At 28.5% G+C, this 15,298-nt stretch overlaps 6 protein-coding genes across 7 annotated transcripts; 4 read left to right on the top strand and 2 right to left on the bottom strand.

Moving 5' to 3' along the window:
• The first annotated feature begins 647 nt into the window (after positions 1-647).
• LOC122628629 (vacuolar protein sorting-associated protein 45) lies at positions 648-3,623 on the top strand. Its single transcript, XM_043811088.1, has 8 exons — positions 648-1,104; positions 1,320-1,518; positions 1,603-1,752; positions 1,859-2,238; positions 2,314-2,586; positions 2,683-2,847; positions 2,936-3,165; positions 3,251-3,623. The coding sequence occupies exons 1-8, from the start codon at positions 1,012-1,014 to the stop codon at positions 3,447-3,449; spliced, it is 1,689 nt and encodes a 562-aa protein (XP_043667023.1). The 5' UTR covers positions 648-1,011; the 3' UTR covers positions 3,450-3,623.
• Positions 1,603-5,796, bottom strand: LOC122628632 (metaxin-1). Its single transcript, XM_043811091.1, has 5 exons — positions 5,475-5,796; positions 5,038-5,288; positions 4,763-4,928; positions 3,754-4,140; positions 1,603-3,684 (listed from the first exon to the last, which is right to left on the bottom strand). Exons 1-5 carry the CDS (start codon positions 5,559-5,561, stop codon positions 3,613-3,615), a joined length of 963 nt encoding a protein of 320 aa, XP_043667026.1. The 5' UTR covers positions 5,562-5,796; the 3' UTR covers positions 1,603-3,612.
• Positions 5,797-5,874: 78 nt separating this feature from the next.
• Positions 5,875-7,511, top strand: LOC122628631 (zinc finger HIT domain-containing protein 2). The gene is made up of 4 exons (XM_043811090.1): positions 5,875-6,104; positions 6,207-6,492; positions 6,551-6,823; positions 6,938-7,511. The coding sequence occupies exons 1-4, from the start codon at positions 6,061-6,063 to the stop codon at positions 7,466-7,468; spliced, it is 1,134 nt and encodes a 377-aa protein (XP_043667025.1). The 5' UTR covers positions 5,875-6,060; the 3' UTR covers positions 7,469-7,511.
• Positions 7,512-7,785: 274 nt separating this feature from the next.
• LOC122628635 lies at positions 7,786-8,633 on the top strand. The gene is made up of 3 exons (XM_043811096.1): positions 7,786-7,968; positions 8,051-8,193; positions 8,260-8,633. Exons 1-3 carry the CDS (start codon positions 7,831-7,833, stop codon positions 8,585-8,587), a joined length of 609 nt encoding a protein of 202 aa, XP_043667031.1. The 5' UTR covers positions 7,786-7,830; the 3' UTR covers positions 8,588-8,633.
• Positions 8,634-9,120: 487 nt separating this feature from the next.
• Positions 9,121-12,466, top strand: LOC122628627 (extensin). 2 transcript variants are annotated; one of them, XM_043811086.1, is made up of 7 exons: positions 9,121-9,696; positions 9,802-9,878; positions 9,957-10,038; positions 10,124-10,334; positions 10,431-11,432; positions 11,666-11,818; positions 11,903-12,466. In XM_043811086.1, the coding sequence occupies exons 1-7, from the start codon at positions 9,637-9,639 to the stop codon at positions 12,070-12,072; spliced, it is 1,755 nt and encodes a 584-aa protein (XP_043667021.1). In that variant the 5' UTR covers positions 9,121-9,636; the 3' UTR covers positions 12,073-12,466. The 2 variants fall into 2 exon arrangements, with proteins under 2 accessions (XP_043667021.1, XP_043667019.1); XM_043811084.1 differs by having other exon boundaries at positions 10,431-11,818.
• Positions 12,467-12,658: 192 nt separating this feature from the next.
• On the bottom strand, positions 12,659-15,240 carry LOC122628630 (protein O-glucosyltransferase 2-like). The gene is made up of 8 exons (XM_043811089.1): positions 15,174-15,240; positions 14,887-15,089; positions 14,439-14,650; positions 14,173-14,384; positions 13,863-14,107; positions 13,441-13,678; positions 13,035-13,334; positions 12,659-12,938 (listed from the first exon to the last, which is right to left on the bottom strand). Exons 2-8 carry the CDS (start codon positions 15,069-15,071, stop codon positions 12,819-12,821), a joined length of 1,512 nt encoding a protein of 503 aa, XP_043667024.1. The 5' UTR covers positions 15,072-15,089; positions 15,174-15,240; the 3' UTR covers positions 12,659-12,818.
• Positions 15,241-15,298: the final 58 nt, after the last annotated feature.

The following is a 15,298-nucleotide window of genomic DNA, read 5'->3' as shown; positions in this document are numbered from 1 at the left end:
ATATGAAAAAATTACGCAGCACAATTTAGTAAATAAGTATTGTGTCTATATACTTACGTACTTTTATATGTATATGTATATCGATCAGACACTTGTTGCAGATTAAATTGAGAGTAAAGAAAATGTTTTCCGATCTATCATGTCATCTTCATTTTTCTTATTACAATCCATTACTTCGTAAAAAATTAAATCAATTTTTATTAATTCATGTGAACGTTATAAAGAATCTTATCAAATTTTATTATTATGTTTGAACATGATTAATAACTTCATCCTTACAAAATTGTCTTATAGATGATATAAAAGAGAGTATCTATATATATACACATCGTTGTGTATATAAAAATAATTTAATTTTTTTTTAATTAATAAGAATATCTATATCAACTAAATAACAAATACCATAATTAATTAACAATGCAACAACGCCATTTCATTCCACATCGTGACATTTTTTTTAACTTATATAAGATCGATCATGATTCGTCAAATTGTCAGCCAATCGCATCATAGCTTTATTAAATTCTTCTAATCGTCACGAAATAATTATAAATTTCATAAAAACTGTTGTCTATTAAAATAGGTCTTTACAAATCTAATATTACTTGTCAAGAAACAGACTTTTTCTGAAAATTTGTTATAATATTATATATACGTTTGTATTTCCATTTCACTTATAGTAATGTATTGCGGGATATCATACTATTTTAATGTGATAAATTCATATTAGTATAATTATTCTTCTAATCATATCGTAAAAAATATGATATTAAATAATGTATGAATTAATAGGGAATATATTTTTGAAAGCAAAACGCTTAGAAACACATCTTTGACGAATGTCAAAATACGGTGCTACGATCGAATACGTCGATATAACCTAATTTCATAATACTTTATCCGTGTTAAAAAGGTGCTGACTAAATTAAAAGATAAAGGAAGATTAATCATATGACAAATGATAAGAAAATAGAATTCTACATTTGAAATTGTAAATTAATTTTCGTCAAAATGAGTGTTGTAACAGCTTTAAAATCTTATATTACAAGAATGACAGATGAAACAGGGCCAAATATGAAGGTTCTTTTAATGGATAAACAAACGGTAAAACGTCAATACAATGTTCCTTGACAAATATTATCAACTCTTTCTTCATATATCTCATATATATTTTATATATATTTTTTCAAATAAAGATTATTTAATAACTTTTTTAAGATAGTAAGACTGAAATATTTATTTTGATGAACTATATGTAGAAACATTACATATAAAACTTAATCATTTTTTTATCTCTATGTTAAAATTTGTTTTTTCAGACAAGTATAATTAGTTTATTATACAGTCAGTCTGAGATGTTAATGAAGGAAGTTTACTTATTTGAAAGAATAGATTCTGGTATCCGTACTGATAGTTTAAAGCATTTAAAATGTATTGTTTTCATAAGACCAACCAAGGAAAATATTCAGTTACTTTGTAATGAACTAAAGTGTCCTAAATATGGTTTTTATTTTATTTGTGAGTAACAATTACATATATCCCATTAACTACTATCAAAATACCGATATCAAATATTTATACGAATGTAATTTCCATATCTAGATTTTAGTAATATTATTGCAAAGGCTGATATCAAACTTTTGGCTGAAAGTGACGAATACGAAGTAGTCAGAGAAGTTCACGAGTATTATGCCGATTATTTAGCAATTAGTCCGCATTTATTTTCACTTGGGATTCCTGCATGTTCTGAAGGTATTATAGCATGACAAGCAAGTATATCTCTTTAATATACTGTAGTTTATATAGTAATGAATATTAATTTACGATAAGATTATTATGTGATAAATTTATATCTAAGGTTTGGTATGGAATCTGGAACATTTGCAAAGAACAGTGCAAGGCATAACTTCAGTTTTATTATCACTTAAGAAATGTCCATTTATTCGTTACCAAAATAGTTCTGAAATGGCAAAAAAGTTAGCGGAGAAAATTCGTGAGGTATTAAGTAAGGAATCAAGTTCTTTTGAATTCAGACAGGAATCTAATCCTGTATTACTCATTGTCGATAGAAGAGATGATCCAGTTACACCATTATTAAATCAGTGGACATATCAAGCAATGGTCCATGAACTACTAACAATTAATAATAATCGTGTTAATTTATCTCATGTAAAAGATATTTCTAAAGAATTAAAAGAAGTTGTTCTTAGTGCAGAACATGATGAATTTTATGCCAATGTAAGAAAGTAATTAGAGTAATAATTATCAAAAATGTATATTACATTTTATTTACAAATATATTTTTTCAAATAGAACTTGTACCTAAATTTTGGAGAAATTGGACAGACAATAAAAGATCTGATGGATGTATTTCAAAGAAAGGCAAAAAATCAACAGAAAGTAGAAAGTATAGAGGATATGAAAACTTTTGTAGAAACGTATCCACTTTTCAAAAAAATGTCTGGAACTGTAGCCAAACATGTAACCGTTGTGGGAGAACTTTCTTCCCTTGTTGGAAAATATAATTTGTTGGAAGTATCAGCATTAGAACAAGAACTCAGTTGCGTAAATGATCACTCAGGACAAGTATGTTATTTTTATTATGAATATTATATAATCATATAATATCGTATAATTGAATGTATGAAGTTAAATGGAAAAAAAATTGTTTTACTCTTATAGCTCCAGAGAGTAAAAAAGCTTATTAATGATGAGAAAGTAAGAGAAGTCGATGCTGCACGATTAGTCATGCTTTATGCACTTCATTATGAGAATCATGCAAATAATCAGATTTCTAGTTTGTTAGACTTATTAAAGAAAAGGAATATTTCAGAGAGATATATTAAGGTAATTAATCATGATATAACAAATTAATTATTGTAATACCATTCTCGTACATAAAAGTTAAAAAATAATTATTTTCTTCATTTTACAGCTTGTTCATAATGTATTAGAATATAGTGGCATCAATAATAGGCAAAATAATTTATTTGACAAAGAATCAGTTGTAAAAATCACCAAAAAACTATTTAAAGAGTTGAATGGAGTAGATAATGTATACACACGACATACACCACTAATAAATGAAACTATTGAAGACTTAATAAAAGGAAAATTAAATACACAAACATATCCATTTTTGGGAAACATAGTTATGTCTAAACGGTAAATATAGGAACTTTCTACAACTATTTAATATATCATCTTCAATGATTATAAACATATCTCTAGTTATTTGTTTACTTCATAGGCCACAAGATATTATTGTGTTTATGATCGGTGGAACAACATATGAAGAAAGTTTAACTATATATAACTTAAACAAACAAAATCCGGGTGTACAAATTATTTTAGGTGGTACTACAATTCATAATTTTGAAAGTTTCATAGAAGAAATACAGTGTGCTACTTCTGGAATTTTTCCAAAATATAGGTCAAGAAAAAATTAATGGCAAAATTTATAATTCCATTTATCATGCATTTAAAATGCAAAATAATAACTTATATTTCCAAAAAGATAAACTGCTTATTACTGTGAAATATAAAACCATATATTTATGACACTGTTATCCAAAATTTTTATTGTTACTATTTGAATACCTTAAATAAATCTTATTCATCAACTTCATCTTCTAATATATATTCTTCAGCTTGATTAATCATTTTATTGTCCTTTATAGGTACCTAAAATATTTTATTAGTTGGCAATAAACGAATATTAAAAATACAAATTTTGGAATTTCTAAAATTTACCTCCAATTTTCCAGTTAATAAAGCATAACCAATCATAGCTGCTGCAGCAAATATGCCAGCCAATACTTGATCACGTCGTTTATTAGGAAATTCTGTATAGGAATCTTTTCTCATTCTCTTTACATTATTTTCTGATTTTACTTTCTCGTATTGTTGATATTCATCTCTAAAATACTTTTGCGATATATGTGTTACAAAAGTGACCAAATTCGTACATGCTTTCAAATGATTTTGCAAAGGAGGATTAACTAAAGGTGTTTTCAATAATGGTGCTAAATAAGAGTACACAACTGCATCCAGCATAGTATGAGATTGGCCAAGGAAATACTTAGAATCTCCAAGTCTAGTAGATAATGATGTTAAGCATTTTTGAGCCTCTGAATATACCTAAGGAAATAACATTTCTATGAAATTATATAAATATTTAATATAAATGAAATAATATATAAATAAAATAATATAATGAAATAATAAATAATCATATAAATGAAATAAAGTAGAATCTTTTTTAAATTACTATTTTAGTAAGTTAACATAAAAATATATACATCATAAAAAAATGTTATATTGTAATATTAATCTCTTTCAAACTCTAGTATTTCTCAATCATTTTAATTGTCTTGCAATGTAGAAAATCAGAGGTGAGCACGTAGCTTACCAGTAACTTAAGAAGTACCCTTATTCTTTTTCTCTCCCTCTCTATCTTTCTCTACCTAAGAGATTGTGAGGAACTATACTGTCAGTTTTATTCATCTTATTATGCCCCTGCTACGTATTTAACAGAGATAAAAAATATATCATAAAAACATACTGTATTAGAGCTGCATAAAGTCAATCATATAATGACATATAACTAGAGTGGACTAAGAACAAAAGAATTTCAAAAGTTACATAAATAGTTAAAGGGAAATAGGCACAGAAAAAATTTATCCCGTGCCCACCTCCGTGTTAAAACACTTATTTTTATACATATATCAAATTTGATATTTTTCTCAAATGTTCTAATTACCTTATTTTCTATTACAGTCATATTATCCTCTGTAGGATACAATGTTTCTATCACAGCTTTTGCTTGATTTTCAAATTTACTTGGATAATAATAATTCAAAGGAAATGGCACAGCTTTACAATACCAAGGCCTTACTAATTCATTAAGATTTGTTTGATCTAACCACCTAGGAATATATATATATATACATATAATAATAATATATTACTAGAATAAAAATTATTTTAGAATTAAATATATCTCCAAAGAAAAAATAATATAATCAAAATGTATACCATATAAATTGCATTGCAGGATAAAGTTTATCTTTAAGCATAGTATCATAAGCTATAAATTCTGCATATTCTTTTGAATTATTTGCAGATGATGAATCGAAATTTGTTTTTTTAAGATATTGTATTATTTCACTAACTTTATCCAAGCTAGTATGTTTTGTTCTTAATACAGGTAATCGACCGTTTGGTGTTTTAAAAGGGTTATTAGTTGCTTTAACTTGTAACGGTATTCCATTGAACCTTGCATAGGCCTAAGTGTATATAAGCATATAAAATGAATTATAAAACATTGAACAATAACATTAAGATTAGATTCAAGAAGCATAGGTGTCAGTTTAGACAAAGACCACAAAAAATGATATGAATATGAAGTTGATATTAATTGCTATTAATGTTAAAACATTTCTTTTATATGAATAAATGATATGTATATATACCAAAACTTGCAAACATTCTGTGTCAATTGACGCCAAACCCCAATCACCTTTCCACACGTCTAATTGCATTTTTTCACTAGTACTCATTTCGAAAAAACTTCTCACAAATTTTTTTGAGGTTATACATAAATTATCACTCACGTGGAGTGATCAATCGTTTGTAGAAATTTATACCGGCCTTACGTCAGTGCATCAAATGCATTATTGTACCGTATCTTTTCTTATTGTTAGGAAAATAATTTATTTTATTGAAATATTTTTTAAGATATGATACATATTATATATCTAACGCTCGTTTGCTTTTTTAACAATGGATTACGCAGAATAATAACAAACTAGTAGATCTTTTGGCAGTTTTCATTCAAAATATTAAGGCGCGGTGGCGCTCTTTTGCATTTGTATTAAAGTACATGAAGTCCATTCATTGATTACATCATCCTATATGAATATAAATAAGTATTGTTTTATATGATCTGTGTAATTAAAAAATTATAATATTCGTTATAATTTTACATTGTATTATATTTAAAAATATAAAGATTTGATATAGTAACATCAAATGATTAAATAATATTAATCAACAATTATGAATTATTTGGGTGCAAGTGACAACACACAATATTGTAAATTGTACGTATATATTTACAAAAAATAATGTTTTATTTTTAAATTGATTGAAAAATTTTCACTTATTTATTTATTTATTATATAAATAATTTTTTATAATTACAGATGCAATAAAAATTCTAAAATTTATACTTGTCCAAGATGTGAAATAGGTTATTGTAGTCTGAATTGTTACAAATCAGAAAAACATTTAGATTGTACAGAGAGTTTTTACAAGCAATGCGTCGAAGATGAACTTAAATCTTCTCAATATGATCCTGAAACAAAACAAAAAATGCTTAGTATTCTTAAAAAAATGCACGAAGAAAGTTTAGAAAGTGATATATTTGCGGATAATGGAGATAAAGAATTAGATTCGGATGAGGAACTAGACTCAGATGATGAAACGAATGTAAGTTATAATTCATAGATTAACAGATATATGAAATTTGTATAGATGTTTTTTTTAGTTACCTGATTTAGAGGAAAGAATAAAGAATATAAATTTGGATAATCCGGATGAAATATGGGCGGTATTAAGTAATGATGAGAAACAACAATTTAATGCTTTAGTAAAAAGCGGAGAAGTATCTAAATTATTGCCATCATGGATCCCATGGTGGGTGACTTATAAGAAGCCATTGATAGAAAGTTTAGAAATGGTTGAAGAAACTAAACAAAACAATAAACATGAAGTAAAATATCCAGTGATAATAAATGTTCAACCATTTAATCAAGAAAAGGTAATATTACAATGTATATATAAATATTCAATATTAATATATTCATAAAAAACATTCAATATTGTATTTTTTTATGATTTAACAAGGTAAATATTTTACTTTTATAACATACAGGTGGTTTCTTCAGAAATATTATCTTGTACTATCGTTAATGTGATTTATGCTTATACATATATAGCACTTTATTACAATGGTGATTATTTAAACTTTGCGGAAGAAGCAAGTAATGTTTTTCTTAGTATCTGTGACAGCATGAGGATAAACAAAATATTTGATAATGAATTACCTGCACTTCAGTCTGTTATACAAAATGTCATGCAAATAGAATATTTACCAAAAGATCAACAGACATTAACAAACTTTGTAGAGGCTGGTATTTTTATAATAAGAAATCCAGAAAAAGTAAAAGATACTTTACATACATGTGCTGCTCTTTCTGAACTTTGGCGTTTATTATCAACTGTGCTAGAAGAAATAAAAGTTAATAAGCATAAAACAACTGAAAAACAATTTTCAACAAAATTTACTCGACATAAGGAAACAAAAAATAGTAACCTCTCAAAAAAAATGTTATTTGCATGTATAAAAAAATTAGAATTTTATGTATCATGGATCAAATCTTATGGCAAAGATATATTCACATAAAATGTACAAATTTTTGTAATAAATAAATTAATTTTTATAGAAATTGTATGTGCATGAATACGTCAATGATATGAAATATTTATAAACGTAAACAAATAATAAGATAGTTTAAAAACAGTATTAAGAACAGAGGATGGAAATATAGCAGAAATACGTATCTTTCGTGAATAGATGCGAATCATTTATTTTGTTAATTTGAAAATAATAAAATAAAATAAAAAATATATATTAAAAAATGTTGTCAATATTATAAAATTTTGCACTATTTTTTCCTGGTTTATTTGTACCAAACTTTTTGGGATCTTTTTTTTTTTTTTTTTTTTTTTGTACGTGTTCTAGGCAACAAATTTTCACACTTAAGAATGTCGAGGAAGAATACGAGTGGTGATGAATGTTCGAGTTCGGAGGATGAAATATCTAAAGAAGCTTTAAAAGAAGCAACGGATATAAATTTTTTAAAACCAACTTTATTCGCTACTCAAAAAACTACAAAAAATTCTGTAATTACTAAGAATCTAACCTATTTTATTTCATTGGGTTCATATGTTAGTTCAATCTAATAGTATTATTTCTTTATTTTAGGAAGAATCTAAGGAAAAGTTTAATAGTACAAATGTTAAATCGTTGAGAAAAAATGTACAGGAAGAAGATGATTTTTGCAATCTTGGAGTATCAACAACATTCAAAGCTTATGTTGCCAAAAAATTAGATGCTTTATTGGAAAGGTACGGTAATGTAAGAAAGTTTCATATGTAAACATTAATAAATGTATTTTTTTTTCTCGTTTATAGGACAGTGCAATTGGACAGTAAAACGAATTTGAAAAATAACATTATTAATAAAAATAAAGATGAATTAAATAAAAACTATGGTATAAAACTTTTGAACTCTTCGATAAATGTATTAACGGATGAAGATGTAGTTACAGAATTAAAAGATCATAAAAAAAGAAAGAAGACTGTAGATGAAGTAACGGATATATCACAATTTCAAGAAGCAGCTGTAAATCCAGAATGGATATTATCTAAAGTAGAAACTAAATTTTGGACAGAAAGACATAAAGGATCAGTTTTTAAATATAAAAAATTAAAAGATGGTACTTTGGTAGAACAGAATTAAATTAATTTGTTCAACTATTTATATAAAAAGTATTAACCATATTTGTGTAAAAAGAATTTTATATAAATAAAAAAGTACACCGATCAATAAAGATTTTAATTTTTAATTAGTACGGGATTGAGGATTGCGTCGATTTAATTGATATTTTTTTTTTTACAAATCTTCAAAAATATATAAAATAATAAAAATTTGTTATACTTAATTTCAATCGAATTAAGCGGATTATTTTAATTAATTTATTATACGACGTGCTTATTTCTGCATTTTAAAATACGACACATAAAATCTTGAAATCTCATTGGCTAAAGGGTAACCATTTGTAAATAACAATTTCTAGAAGTATCCAATTGTGTTTGACTGTTGATCTGTTCGACTTATCGAATTATGTATCGACGAGCACACACGAGTCAGCACAAATTTGTACATGCAAGTTTAACAAAAATATGAGACAAAGTGTGTCAGAGTAGGTAAAAAAAAAAAAAGGATTTAGGAATATATTTCTTGTTTTAATTTCAATAGAGTTTCAGAATCGATAATCTCTACCTTTCTTTTTCTCTCTCTCTCTAATTTTTCTTTCTCGTTTTACCAACCTTAAACATGATGCTTCCGTTAATCGTTTCGATTGATTCGACTATAGTCGACAAGACTCGACATAACTCGACGCAACTCGATATGAGAGTCATCGAAATGGAAAGCACCCATTGTATAATTGTGTAGGTAATCACCTCGTTTGAGAAACTCCGAGTATGTTGCAAAATAATTCGGATCGTATGAAACGTGAATTTTGTAAAAGTTGCTAAATTAAAAAAAAATCTCTAGAATTTTATGTACTGCAAGTGTTTTTTTTTTGTGAATTCTTATAAAAATCATATAATATAGCAAAGAGTATATGCCGTGAGAATTTACGATTAGTATAATGATACCGAGAGATATTTCGTATTATATCATTTATTAATATGTAAACTTATTAAAAAATATAAAACTAAACAAAAAAAAGGTGTGAAATTTTTATTTTCTCGACGATTCAAGACTAAGGCGAAACTTTAAAAATGTCTGTGACCTTTGCTCAACGCGGCAGACCATCTCTAACGCCAGCACAGATACAGAAGGTAAAGCATGATGTTTTAATTTATCAAATATTATATTTATCCTATGTAGAGGTTTGTGTTTGTATTAGAAAAAGATGAAAGTCTTGATATTTCAATATTTTTTAGATGCTTGATGAAAACAGTCAACTTATACAGACTATTCAAGAATATCAAAGCAAAGGCAAACCACAAGAATGCATACAGTGTGTACATCTTAAATTAATCTTCATATTGAAATATGTAGAAGACATGAATTAGAATGCATAATGTTTTGTTTGTAGATATCAACAACTGTTGCATCGTAACCTTGTATATTTGGCATCAATTGCAGATGCAAATCAAAATATACAAGCATTACTTCCGGTAAGATATATAATTGTTATACTTGGATTATATTTAGATTATTCCAAAAGATATAATATTGAGAAGAAATTTTGTTTTTAATAAGCCACCACAAGGAATTCCAAATGGACCACAACATCCAATAATTAGTCCACAAGGACTTCCAAGTGGTCCAGGAAATTCAGCTGGTCCAGGAACAGATATGCCTCCTAATACACAACCAACATTACCAATGTCTAATTTTAATCAAGGACAGCCTATGACGCAAGGTGGTTATCGAGGACCTGTAATGCCTGGTCAAGGTCCTGCTATTAACAGTACGTTATTAAGCATTCAATTCTTATTATGATTTCTATATCTATATAAAATTATTAAGTAACTACAAAGTATTAATCATATTTTTGCTTATCAAGGACCTACTGCTGCACCCGGACCTCAACAATACAGAGGTGGTCCTCAATACTCTCAACAACCAACACAGCAAGCATATCCTGCTCAATACGCAAATCAAAATCCAGGATCTAATTATCAAGGACCTCAGGGAGCTGCATATACACCAGGTCAACCAAATCAATATGGACCACCAAACGCTTCTCAGCCACAAGGATATAATACATCTTCACAGCCAAATTATGGCCCTCCAACAACAGTAAATAGTTATGGTCCACAACCAGGCTATCCTCCTCCAGGATCAACTCAGCCGCCTGCTGGATATGGACCTCCTCCACCAAATCAACAAGGCTATCCTCCTTCCAATACATCTCAACAAAACTTTCAATCTGGTGGTCAACAACAACAAACTGGACAATATGGCAGTCCTAGCCCACAACCAAGCTATCAGCAGGCTCCATCACAGCCTCCACCACAAAATGCATATGGAGCTGGTCAACCAGGAAATTATCCTCCACCCTCCTCCCAAGCTTATGCTAATAATGTACCTCCGCAAAATTATCCACCTCCTCCTACATCTAGCACAGCTCAACCCCCACAACCAGGTTCACAGCAAACTTCCGGACCTCAATCCAGTTATGGTAATCAATCGAGTCCTGGTCCTGGCCCAACACAATATGGTCCAGCTTCTACATCTCCTCCATTTAGTACTGCAGCAGCAAGTGCAGCCAATACATATGCTCAAAGTAGTCAACCAACTAGCACACCATCTGCTTCCACACAAACTTATTCGCCAAGCAGCGGACCACCGCCTACATCTCAAGGTGGAAATTATGCTCCTGTTCCCACGCCTTCTGTTTATCCAGTTCATCAAACGCCTCATCCAAGCAATCATCCATCACATCCGTCTTCGCATCAATCACCAATCGCTAATACATACGCTCAAAGTAGTCAACCAACTAGTACACCATCCGCTTCCACGCAAACCTATTCACCAAGTAGTGGTCCACCACCTACATCTCAAGGTGGAAACTATGCTCCTGTCGTTCCTACATCTTCCGTTTATCCAGTTCATCAAACACCTCATCCAAGCTCTCATCCGAATCATCCACCTTCGCATCAATCACCTCATCAACCTCCTCATACTCCACACCAACCTCCTCATCAACCATCTCATCAACCACCTTCTCATCAACCTTCTCATCAACCTCCTCCACAATCTCAACAACAATCTCAAAATCCTCCTCAATCCCAACAGCAACAGTCCCCAAGTCCTGCTTCAAGCGGATTTCAACCATCGTCAGGTCCACCTCAGGGCCCAGCACCACCACCGGGACCGCAGCCACAACCAGGGTACGGACCTGCGACAACGCAAACGTATGTCCCACCAACTCCTGGCGGGCAACCACAAGTAATTATAATTTAATTAATAATTTATGATATAAATGTTCTATCGTATATTTTTTTTTTATATGAAATAAATAATATATTACAGGTTTACACTCCACATCCACCACAGGGAGGTCAACATTATGGTCATCCCCAATATCCTCCACAAAGCTATCCACCTCCACCAACAGGACAAGGCTATCCACAATACCCACCACGACCACCCGGTGGACACATGCCTCCTCCACCCGGACCACAAGGACCACCACCACCTAATCAGTATGGAGGATATGGTTATCAACCCCCTCCTCAATAGAATAAACTATTGCAAATTAATCTATAGTTTTAAAAAATATAAGTGTTTTACTCTGAGAAATATTTCTTGTAAAATTTTATTTTTACTGAAACAATTCTATATGGTACTATCGTTGAATGGAAATATTAATCTAATTATTCAATATAATATTAAGAATTTTTTAAAAATATGTTTCATAGATTAAATGATAATGAAGTTAAGGAAATCAATAGAATATAGGATTTTTCGTTGATTTCGCGATATATCTTTTGTGTTATTATCTTATTTCTCTACATTATGCTATGTAGGAGTAAGTTCTATTAAGATGTATTTTAGCTTTTGTACTTGTCATCATTTAATTAAACATTTCAACTTATGAGTTAATAATGATATTATTTTGTTATTAGAATGAAAATGGTAATGTTTCTTTCAAGGATGTATGTCAAATTAACTAAAAATTTTATTATTCTATTATAAAAAAAAAAAATACTTTTTAGAGGGATCTGGATATAGAAACAATATATATATATTCCTCTTTCTACTTCAAAATTACAAAAGAGATGATAATGTAATTTATAAGAGCACATAGTTTATCATGAAATAATGTAATATAGTAAAAATGGTGTTTATAAAAATAACAAAATAAAAGAAATATATTTAGTGTCTTAAATTTAATGATCAAAAAATGTGAAATTCATAGTTAAAGATTTTATCCATTGATTAACAGTTAAAGTTCATCCTTTAAATTTACATCATCAATATTACATTTGCAGGAATGCTGTGGTTGTAAAACTTCCTCCATATTATCTAAAACCTTGATCTTATTAGTAAGACGTTTACTCCATTCCTAAAATAAAATGATACAAAAAGCATGATATTTTGTTACAGATAGATATGAGATAGAAAATATAGTAAATAATTTGAAATGACTCTTGACTCATACTTGGAGAAGCACACTGTAGTAACAAAAGACATGCTGTGGTAATAGATTATCTCTTATGAATTGTCTAGCAGTTTTTGAAATGTTTAAAGCAATTCTATCATTTTCTTTGGCCCATTTAATTTTGTCGACTAAATCTGATAAATCTCTTTTTACAAGTACATAGTGTGTTTCAGGTATCAAATCATTATAAAAAAATTCATAATACTTAGATTTTTGCTTCAGTACTAAAGAATCTCCTGCTAGTAAATATGGGAATCTATATGCTGCTACTGTACCATCGATGTTCAGCTGATACTTATGCTATGGAAATATTGAAATTACAAATAATAAACATATTAATATTTTTTTTTTTATACGTTTTGTTAAGAAAATTACTTCTTTATGTTACATTCATATGTATGTTTACCTTAAAAAATTGAAAAAATGAAATATGACTTTGCGCAGGACCATATTTCTTTATCTCACTTTTAAAGAAAAAGAAATTAGTAAGTGATACGTTGAATAAGTCTGGTTGTTTCCTGGAAATGTCTATGAGATCAAGACGTTCTCTACAGGCATCACGACCACGCCAGAATAATTTTTCTATTTTTTTTTCCCACGGGGTATCTGTATTACCTTGTACAGATAACATATCTAGCATTACTCTTTTAGTAATGCATTCATATTACATAAAAAAGAATTTGATTAAATTATATGTTTGTAACTGTAGTAATTATATAGAGCTAAGTTATTTTTTTCAAAGACCAATTGCACGGATATGTATAATTAGAAAACAATCAAATGGAAATAAAGTAAAACAATATTAATTAATTACTAATTCATTTTTACCTTCCCATAGCTTCTAAAGACGATTCTGTAATATCATATGTTGGCATAACAATATCTTTTGTATCGATAGATCCACACCATGAAAAAATAGGATAATCTACTTCTTCCTTTGGAACGAGCGGCCAATCTCCCAAATTAACAAAAAATTCAACATCTGGAAGGATTACTTTGCGTGCAAGTGAAAGCAATATTGCATCCATAAATATTTTAAATCCTACATGTTGTCCATAGCATTGCCTATAAATCTAACATAATTTAATTATAAATAAACTAAAAATAAAAACATTTTGAAATAACAGGAAGTGCTTACTCTATTATTTTTTATAATATAATGACAAAGACTAACACTGTTAGGCTTGTCATACTTTTTAATTAAAGGATTACGTATTTTATTAAAATCAACGCTTGTGAAAGGACTAAGATCAGAAGTAATTTGTGCGTAATTACTAGGGCAATCATAAGTATTTAACCACTCATTGAAATTAGTATTTGGACAATAACATTCTTCCTCATATACAGGACCTAAAAAAATCTTTAATGATTTCTATAAACATTAAAAATTTTATTTGAACATACCTATAATTTTTAATGGAAAAATTTGTAAATCTTGTCCATTCACTTTTATATACAAAGTCACATTCAAACAAGTGTTATGAAGTTTATAACGGATAATAAAACTACCATCTTTACAATCAAGAATTTGTGTCCATATATGACATGATTGTTTGTTCCAGGTTTGACCTTGTATTACAGCAGTAACAATGCCTGCACCAGGTGAAACAGTTAAGCTGCAGCATATGTCATTAACTATTTTAGGAATCAATTTATTATCATTAATAAAACTTGTTAGAAATAAAAAATTCTGCAAGTTAGATCGTTAGATTAAAATTTGATGTCACATAGACATGCTCATAAATTTATGATTCGATATAAAAAACAATTATTATTTACTTTTTTTTTTATTTTTAATTGATATAATTTAGTAAACACATTAACAAGTGATATAACAAAAATATTTACTAACTTTTGCCCTTGTGTGTCTACAAGCTGTACAAAAAAATATCTTGCTCGCATCGTAATTTTATCAGGCTTCAAGCCGGGCCCCCAAATTATTGTTTTTGTAGGATTTATTTTAATCTTTGATGATAATACGATATAATCCATTTTTTCAAAAATAATTAATAAAAATATACATGCTATAAGTTTCATTATGACCGATAACTAATTCTAAAATATATCATATATATGTATATATATATATATGTATATAATAAGGTTTATAATAATTAATAAATTTAAAAAACTACACACTTTCTTGTTAAGATTTACTAATCAATTTTTTGACATTTTTTCGCGCTATAAAAGTCGCTACTTATGGCACGTGACTATAATACTAGAACTTTAGTTATCTATAAATGTAGATGGCGTAAAGTGTA

The sequence above is a fragment of the Vespula pensylvanica genome, chromosome 4, assembly GCF_014466175.1.
Source record: "Vespula pensylvanica isolate Volc-1 chromosome 4, ASM1446617v1, whole genome shotgun sequence".
In the NCBI taxonomy this organism is placed as follows: Eukaryota; Metazoa; Arthropoda; class Insecta; order Hymenoptera; family Vespidae; genus Vespula; species Vespula pensylvanica.
The sequence above is the reverse complement of the archived record's forward strand: the minus strand, read 5'-3'. Positions and strand labels throughout refer to the sequence as shown.

Bases quoted from the DNA above. Each gene is read 5' to 3' on its own strand.
- LOC122628630 (XM_043811089.1), bottom strand. From the start codon at position 15,071: ATGAAACTTATAGCATGTATATTTTTATTAATTATTTTTGAAAAAATG. The intron at 14,651-14,886 runs GTTAGTAAATAT...CATATGCTGCAG, and splicing joins GTAGACACACAAGGGCAAAA to CTTAACTGTTTCACCTGGTG. The intron at 13,335-13,440 runs GTAAACATACAT...ATATTTCCATAG, and splicing joins CATTTTTTCAATTTTTTAAG to CATAAGTATCAGCTGAACAT.
- LOC122628629 (XM_043811088.1), top strand. From the start codon at position 1,012: ATGAGTGTTGTAACAGCTTTAAAATCTTATATTACAAGAATGACAGAT. The intron at 1,753-1,858 runs GTATTATAGCAT...TTTATATCTAAG, and splicing joins GATTCCTGCATGTTCTGAAG to GTTTGGTATGGAATCTGGAA. The intron at 2,587-2,682 runs GTATGTTATTTT...TTACTCTTATAG, and splicing joins TAAATGATCACTCAGGACAA to CTCCAGAGAGTAAAAAAGCT.
- LOC122628635 (XM_043811096.1), top strand. From the start codon at position 7,831: ATGTCGAGGAAGAATACGAGTGGTGATGAATGTTCGAGTTCGGAGGAT. The intron at 7,969-8,050 runs GTAATTACTAAG...TCTTTATTTTAG, and splicing joins AAAAAACTACAAAAAATTCT to GAAGAATCTAAGGAAAAGTT. The intron at 8,194-8,259 runs GTACGGTAATGT...TCTCGTTTATAG, and splicing joins TTAGATGCTTTATTGGAAAG to GACAGTGCAATTGGACAGTA.
- LOC122628627 (XM_043811084.1), top strand. From the start codon at position 9,637: ATGTCTGTGACCTTTGCTCAACGCGGCAGACCATCTCTAACGCCAGCA. The intron at 9,697-9,801 runs GTAAAGCATGAT...AATATTTTTTAG, and splicing joins CGCCAGCACAGATACAGAAG to ATGCTTGATGAAAACAGTCA. The intron at 10,039-10,123 runs GTAAGATATATA...GTTTTTAATAAG, and splicing joins ATATACAAGCATTACTTCCG to CCACCACAAGGAATTCCAAA.
- LOC122628631 (XM_043811090.1), top strand. From the start codon at position 6,061: ATGAATTATTTGGGTGCAAGTGACAACACACAATATTGTAAATT. The intron at 6,493-6,550 runs GTAAGTTATAAT...TGTTTTTTTTAG, and splicing joins ACTCAGATGATGAAACGAAT to TTACCTGATTTAGAGGAAAG. The intron at 6,824-6,937 runs GTAATATTACAA...TATAACATACAG, and splicing joins AACCATTTAATCAAGAAAAG to GTGGTTTCTTCAGAAATATT.
- LOC122628632 (XM_043811091.1), bottom strand. From the start codon at position 5,561: ATGAGTACTAGTGAAAAAATGCAATTAGACGTGTGGAAAGGTGATTGG. The intron at 5,289-5,474 runs GTATATATACAT...ATATACACTTAG, and splicing joins CAGAATGTTTGCAAGTTTTG to GCCTATGCAAGGTTCAATGG. The intron at 3,685-3,753 runs GTAAATTTTAGA...AAAATATTTTAG, and splicing joins TATTAACTGGAAAATTGGAG to GTACCTATAAAGGACAATAA.